An 8,267-nucleotide genomic window follows, 5' to 3' on the forward strand; every position below is an offset into this window, starting at 1 on the left:
AAAAAAAATAAATAAATAAAAAATAAAAATACACATTATATAGTTTATTTGCTTGTTTAACCCATAACTTCCTTACTTTTACATCTCTCTGGGCACTCTTTTCATATTTATATATGATTATATAGTTTTACTTAGAATTACACTGTTACGCTCATATAATTACTTTCTTTAAAACTTTTTACAAAATATATGTTAAGTGCATTACATATATTCTTTTATATGTTATAAAGCATGATGATAAAATGATCACCTGTGAACATACCATCTAACTCGAAAAGTGGATCCTTACTGGTACCTCTGAAGCTCCTTGTGTATGTCTCCCTGATTACATTCTTTGCCTCCCCCCAGAAATAGAAATTTGTGTTTATCATTTCCTGTCTATAGTTTAACCTCGTTTGTATCACTAAGCAATATATTATTCAATTTAGTTTGTTTTTAAACTATATAAATGGTATGTTACATATATTTCTGCTTTTTCACTCAACGTTAGGGGGATGGATAGGAGGCAATAGAGTGGGGAGATGGGAGTGTAGGCTATCTTCATTTTGTTTACTACCTGCTCTATTTTCCTGGTCAGAATTTACCAGAGCATACAAAGATTGTCACGAAACATCAAAGACCTTTTCAGAGTAAACCAAAGTACATGGGTATATTCTGCCAGAAACACAAACCTTCATTGGTCCCCAGCTACATATAGTGTGGCTCTGCCTACATGCCCATGCCCTGCACCAGCATTTTTCCTTTTGTAAACTAATATCAATGAGAAAAGAGTAATATTTGTAGATGAAAATGCCTTCTACTTGTGCTCTATAGATAAATGTAATTTTAATAGAAAAAAAATAAAAGCTCTTATTCTTACTGCTAGTTCCTTTGACAATTGCTCTATAGATAAATGTAATTTTAATAGAAAAAAAATAAAAGCTCTTATTCTTACTGCTAGTTCCTTTGACAATTAAGATTCCTAAAACTTAAGGCAAAATGATACAAACAATTCATTTAGTTAGTGAAAATTTTTTAAAAATTGTTAAATTATTCATTTATACCCTATATATCTTGAGCTCCCAGAATAGATACTTAAGATAATTTATTTTTTTTATTTTTTATTTTTTTTCCTTTTTGTCTTTTTTTGTGACCAGCAACGGGATCGCAACCCTCGGTGTCGTGCCCGCAGCGCGCTCAACCAGTGAGTGGACCGGTCTCTATACGGGATCCGAACCCTTGGCGGGAGCACCGCCGCACTCCCAAGCTCCGCACTCTACCGAGTGCATCACTGGGCCGGCCCAACTTAAGATAATTTAAAATTGACCCTGTTAGTAAAGGATACAGTTTAGTAGTTATATGGGTTTTTTTTGTTTTTGGTTTGGTTTTGGCAGCTGGCCAGTACTGGGATCTGAACCCTTGACCTTGATCTTACAACACCATGAGCTAACCAACCACCCCAGTTTTATTTTTTTAACTGCTCACTTGTTTTATTGTTAATGAGGAAAATTAGTGGAATTATTTGTATTTGTTTTCTTTCAGGAACAACTACTTTTAAAGAAATACATCGTCTATTGTGAAGTTGGAAAAGTAAAGGTTATTCATCATGCCTGCTGTGGCTTCAGTTCCTAAAGAACTCTACCTTAGTTCTTCACTAAAAGACCTCAATAAGAAGACAGAAGTTAAACCAGAGAAAATAAGTACTAGGAGGTATATATCCTCTGCTAGTTTGATTGAAGATTATATTAATTTTTGTTTATTTCATATTATTTACATTAGATGAATAGTCAATTTAAAGTTTGTTTGAAAAATGGTCCCATCACACAATATAAGACCTCATTAGAGAAAGTCTTAAATTTATCTTGGCATAATACATATGTATTTTGCTAATATGTATATTATCTGCTTTCTGGACAGTATACTAGGTCCTAAGTTTAAGAAGCAGGGATTATGAGGGTTCTACAAAAATTATTTAGCCACAAGTCATTGCCTTTTCATACAACAGTATAAAAATCATTTTTAATTAAAGATCACTTTTATTCTTATGTATTATACATACAAATTATGATAGTAGCATAGTCTTTGATTAAAAAGAGAGATATGTATTTTTTGTCCAGTATTAAATAAAGTATTAATTTGTTCCAGTTTCACATCAACTGTTAACCTAATGATTTATGTGTTTTTATTTTTGAGGGCCTATACTCTACCTGCTAAGACAGATGGTAGAGTGATGCCTTCCTGATAGAGAATACAGATTCTATCCTGAGATAAAATATAATAGTGATGAAGAGGTCCAGCTATTTTGATGTTTACTGGAAATATAATCTTGCTAGAAATTGGGGTATCACTAAAATTGTTAACTTGTTGATAGTTTTATCTCTATTAAGGGACAGAAGAGTTTTATCTCTGTTAAGGGACAGAAGACAATAAGAACTTTTCCTCTGAATTTATTCTGACCAACAAAGAAGAAGGTTTGGTGATAAATAAGTAACCATATTACTATAGAGCTGGAAATAAGAATTTCAGAAAGAAAGATGGGCTTTGCCAGCTATATACACCACACTTCTTGGTTAAAGTAGATTTTAGAAATCAGGGGGACAATAGGTGTTCCATGACTGGAGATAAACGGGGAGGCTCTAAAAAAGTATGTGTGATCCCAGATGAACCAATGAAGGGGCATATAAAGAAACCTGGGACATCTCATTGAGTCATTTTCTAAAGGAAATAGAAGGTGGGAAGAAAAAATGTCAAGGATGAAGATAAGAAGGTGGTATAAACTTTAAAGAGAGTTAGGAAGAAAAATCCCAGAATGAACTGATATTTATAAACATTATTAAGGACAAAATGGGTTTTTAAAAAAGATGCCTTTTGGGGGGCAGGAAAAATAATAGAGGGATTGGCTTACTTCTTGGGCTAAGTTGCTAGTTTTGATAGGGTGACAGAGAAAGCAGCTCTCTTTACTCCCGTTGAATGATTTTCAAACAGGAAACAGTGGAAAAGTTAAAGGCCACCATTATGCTTTCTCAAAGTTTAAAGACAGGGTAGTCAAAACTAAGACAGATGATTCCTTTCTAGCAATGTCTGGTTTATCTCTAGGACCACTCTCAAACCAGAGGAAGTGATATGTGTGAATTGGTTGTTTCCAAACTTACATCTAACTTTGAATCATTTCTGAAGTAGTGCAACCTAAATCATGAAATTTACTGTATCAAGAATATCTGTGGACTTTACATATGACCTGTATTTTTTTTCCCAAAAGACAAGTGTTTTAATTATTTTTTCTCTAATTTTAAGTTATGTGCACAGTGCCCTGAAGATCTTCAAGACAGCAGAAGAATGCAGATTAGATCGTGATGAGGAAAGGGCCTATGTACTGTATATGAAATATGTGACTGTTTATAATCTTATCAAAAAAAGACCTGATTTTAAACAACAGCAGGTACAATTTATTTTTGCATTTTATTTGCTAAGTTACTTTGCATAATGGAACTATTGCTTTCCTCTGAAAGTTTTAACTAACAGTGAAATTTAGATCGCATTATGCATCAAGTTCAAACTCTTATGTAGATAGAAAAAACAAACAAGATGTAATTTCATTATTTGCAAATGTGTATGTGTGTGTGCCTATCTGTACACACACCCTTAATTTGTTTTGGATTAATACAAGTTTGTAGCAACATGCAGACTCATAATCTATTTTCTGTTGTAATGAACCATTGCCATGTCAAGTGGAAGGACTGAGTTTACTTGTGCATTAAATAAGAAAAATGACTGTGTTTTTTATTTTACTTTCTCAAAATTCAAGGTTTCGTAAGTTGTTTTTATGTGACAGCTTTTTATATTTGACTGACAGTATCGCCATATTAAAGATCTCAGTTTGTGAATTAATACTGATCACTTCCAAAATCTTTTCTTTTTTTTTTTTTTAAAGATGACCGGTAAGGGGATCTTCACCCTTGACTTGGTGTTGTCAGCACCACGCTCAGCCAGTGAGCAGGCCGGCCATCCCTATGTAGGATCCGAACCCGTGGCCTTGGTGTTATCAGCACCGCACTCTCCCGAGTGAGCCACGGGCCGGCCCAAAAAAATCTTTTCATTTTAATTTTTTTGCTTTTATTTCTTTGAACAGGTGCTAGTCTTCCACTTTGCTGAAGCCATGGGTAGTGAGGGAGGGCGGGGGTGGTGTAAATCAATAGAGAAAACTGATGACTCAGATAATTGTTGGTAGAGAAAATGGCTGCATTTTGATTGCACCAGAAAGAAGCAAAAGAAAAACGTAGAGGATGTATTAAAGAAATGGGAAGAATGTTGTGTTGGTGGTTACACCTTTACTTAGAAATAGTCTTGGCGGGGGGCAGGAAAAAAAAAAGAAATGGTCTTGCTACCAGACAGTATAGTAGCAAAATACTGTTTATAGATTTCGTACCTGGTAGAGAAACCATTCTTAAATTAATATTGAGATTTTATTTTGTTCTCTGGTGGTAGAATTGGCTTACCTCATTTAAATTGACTTATGGAGGCTGGCCAGTTAATTCAGTTGGTTAGAGTGCAGTGTTATAATACCAAGGTCAAGGGTTTGGATCCCTGTACCGACCAGTCACAAAAATAGAATAAAGTAAAATAAAATAAATAGACTTATAGAAATAAAAAAATTTCTGTTATTCTTTGAAATAAGCTTCCCCCCCCCCACAGAGTGGTGTGACTGATACTCATTTATTTTGGTTATTAGTTAAGGGATAGCTTTAATGTTTTGCTTACTGGTGATAAGTCATTGCTGGTGTTTCTTCTCACCAGCAGTTATGCTAATAATAGTTACCAGCTTTTAGATCTAGCTTTGGAGAGGTGGCCCCTTGCATTTGACGGTTCATCTGCCTGTCCACAAATGGCTGGATTGTTCCTGCCATGGAAGAAACATCTTTTAACATTCTTGGACATACTTATCTGTAGACAAGAGACAGAGGCTTGCCTAAATCTAAACAAGTTCTTTCGTGCTCTTTGAAATCTGTTAACATGGAATTGCTTAAAAAGAAGTGCAAAGAGTGCTTGCTAAAGTAAATTTTTTTTTTTAAAGATGACCGGTAAGGGGATCTTAACCCTTGACTTGGTGTTGTCAGCACCACGCTCACCCAGTGAGCAAACCGGCCATCCCTATGTGGGATCCGAACTTGTGGCCTTGGTGTTATCAGCACCACACTCTCCCGAGTGAGCCACAGGCCGGCCCTAAAGTAAATATTTTTGAAAGATTTGAAATTTGGGTAGTTTTGGTGTTTGCTGTTTTGTCTGATGTGGTGTAGGGCTATTTTTTATGTACTTGTTTACTTTTTATTTTTAGAAGTTAGTAGTTATTTTTTTTCTTTGGCAGGGTTTGTAATGTTTTTGTAGCTACCCCTTTTCCCCCCCTTGGGAAGGTGGAGAATAAATTTTAATTGATGAGATTTTCCGTTTCCATAGAGTATCTATTGCATTTCTGAAGGGAATATCTAGGTGAAAGTGGCAGGAGAAGTTCAGGTTCGAAAGCTCCTTGCAAAGGCTCAGGTAACCCAGGCTGTTACTTCATGTGCTACAGTTCAGTTTCTGGCTTTCAGTAAAAGGATTATTTTCGTTTGCTCTGTCCAGGGTATCTCATCTGCTTCTGTCTTAGAACTGTTTTTTGATTTATTTTGTTTAGCCCAGCCTCTCTAGTGTACTTCAAGTACCTGAGGTGTTAAACTTACTAAGTACATATTTTCTAGTTTTTACCATTTAAATCTGGTAGGGACAAAATATATGTCACTGAACTTCTTCAGGACTTATATCTTTTACTTTTATTTACACTAAAGAATATTTAAGATTTAGATAAAACTTGATTTAGGAATCTCTCTCACTAATAGAGGAGACAGTACATTTATTACTTATTCATTGAAAAAATTAGTGTATAAACAATTTTTTCAGGGTTATCTGAAAAAGGAGGGAGGGAAATATACTGAAAATATTAGTATAGCAAATTCTAGATGAAATTAGAATTACATTTTAAAATTTTCATGGCATTCTTGATAATCCTTAATATTTATTGGTAAAACCTTGTTGTTTAGGAAATCTTGAGTGTTGTTTGAATTTGTATGTTTAGGAGTAGGAAAGTTCTACTTGGTAAACCTGAAAAGCAAACATTTTTAGTTATTTAAGAATTTGATGGTATCTTTTTCTTCTGCCAATCTATTGAGAATTTGAAAGTATTTATACTTAACTGTAACTCTGCCAGAGACAGATAATCATTGACAGGAAACCTCATTAATATTAGGGCAGTATGTCCTGGTAGTTTGTAACAGACATGCCCGAACACAAACAATTTTTCGATGTTTAAATAGGGTTAAGCTGGTTTACAGGTTGGCTTCTTAATGAGTTTGTGTGTAAAAATGAATAAAACAAATCATAGCATTTTTGGTTTTTACTTTGTATTTTGTTTTTATCAGAAATTTACGGTAATGATTCCCTTGTTTTCTGTTTAAAAAGTACACTTGTATCAATAGTCAGAATGTTGTGGTAACTGAAGTCACTGTAATGTTTAGTTGGTACAACATTGAACAAACTATACACATTTATTGGGATTATCTAGTGAAGAGGCTTTCTAACATGTTTAGGCTTTGGAAGAATCAAGAAAACATGATCTATTTTTAGACTAGATAGACACATGATAACTGTTACCAACAGATTTGCTCCTCCTTTTCATGCAGCTCTACATGACTGCCTCTCAAAGAGCTGAAGGTTGGTACTTCTGGCCTCCTGGCCCTTTTGTTTTTTTTTTACAAATTTTGATTACTACCACTTGTGATGAGCTGTGCTAGTAGGCTCTATTTGCAAAGTCATATTGACATGTTGTAACAAATTGGATCCAGTAATCAATTACTTGATTTAGATAATTACTGTCATGCCAAACCAACCTTGAAAATGTCTCTGATTATAGGATCTGAGTGACCTCTTGGAGTAGTGATTTTTTTAATAAAACTTCATTATGCTTCTTAGTAAATTATGTGCCAAACCTTTTGAATTTTTTAAAGGTATCTTATATTATTGTTGATTTATTTTCTATCATTTGGTTTTTAGTTTCTCAAGGTTTCCTCAGTTGTAGAGCTTATGTGTCAAAAGTGTTTTGACTCCAGTTGGGAAATGGATAGTTATTGTAAAGTACAGGTGGAAGCAAAAGTATCTGTTTAAAACAAGTAAAACAAATTTCAAGCTGTTTATCTATATACAATTTGCTTTATTGCTTTTGAGACTAGAGAATAAAAACTAGGTACTTATTTGTAATAAAAAATATATATTTTGTTTAAAGCTTTGCTCTTTGGTACTTATTCATAAACAATAAGAATATTATTTACACGTTTTTGAGACTCCAGATTTTTTTTATTTTTCCCCTTTTACACTAAACAAAATAGAAGAAATAATAAACTGCAAAAGTAGTTAATCAGTAGGACACATGTACACAAAAATCCGGATAGGAGGACAGGCTTATTTACAGTAAGGAAACACATGTAAAATTAAGGTCATTTTCATATGAAGGATTTTTTTAAAAAATCAAACATACACTACAGTGGGCACCACTGTTTACAGCAGTATTGAAGGGGAGAAAACAGTACTTTTTTAGAGACAGATATACCACAAGGTACAGGTTTCACAGCGTCAGTGTAATAAATTCACAAAACTGTATTACGGCTAGTTAATCAGTTTAAGAATTGTTCCCAAATATGTCACATTTTTGGCTCTCAGAGGTTCATTTCTTCAGATTTCAACTACTATAAACCTCTGACTACTAAGAGGGAAAGAATGATTATAAGCTTTCCAAAGGAATTATAAAATCAATGTAGACCAGAGGCCAACTAATTATCATCACAAGTCTGCTGTCACCAACAGCCCTTGCATTTTTTAGAGAAATATTTAGGAAAAAAGCCAGACACTGGTGTAGTTACTATCTCCTATGCCAAACCTATGGGGACTGAAACAGCCCATATTACCAGAAAATGACAAGTTTGAGGCTTAGCTTTAAAGGCCTATTCTGGACTCTCAAAAATTAGTAGGATTAAAAAAAAAATTAGTAGGATAGGAATATTTCCTAATGAAATAAATCTTTACTAAACATAAGACTTTTGTCTTTTACTGGCTGGTGTTGGAATAAAGGTCATAGACATGAGTCTTAACCTACTGTGTACTTTATTTTTTTTATTTTTATTTTTTTTTTCCTTTTTGTCTTTTTTCGTGACCGGCAACGGATCGCAACCCTCAGTGTCGCCGCGCCCGTACCGGACCGGGACCGG

General features: G+C 34.2%; 1 protein-coding gene across 1 annotated transcript in view; it reads left to right on the plus strand.

Moving 5' to 3' along the window:
• The window catches only part of USP8 (ubiquitin specific peptidase 8), a 62,168-nt gene that overhangs the window by 8,484 nt on the left and 45,417 nt on the right, over nucleotides 1-8,267 (plus strand). The window contains exon 2 of the mRNA XM_008566908.1: nucleotides 1,522-1,689. Coding sequence (XP_008565130.1) covers nucleotides 1,586-1,689 — 104 coding nt within the window. The 5' untranslated portion in view covers nucleotides 1,522-1,585. The remainder of the gene's footprint in view (nucleotides 1-1,521; nucleotides 1,690-8,267) is intronic.

The sequence above is a fragment of the Galeopterus variegatus genome, unplaced genomic scaffold (assembly GCF_000696425.1).
Source record: "Galeopterus variegatus unplaced genomic scaffold, G_variegatus-3.0.2 Scaffold276, whole genome shotgun sequence".
NCBI lineage: Eukaryota > Metazoa > Chordata > Mammalia > Dermoptera > Cynocephalidae > Galeopterus > Galeopterus variegatus.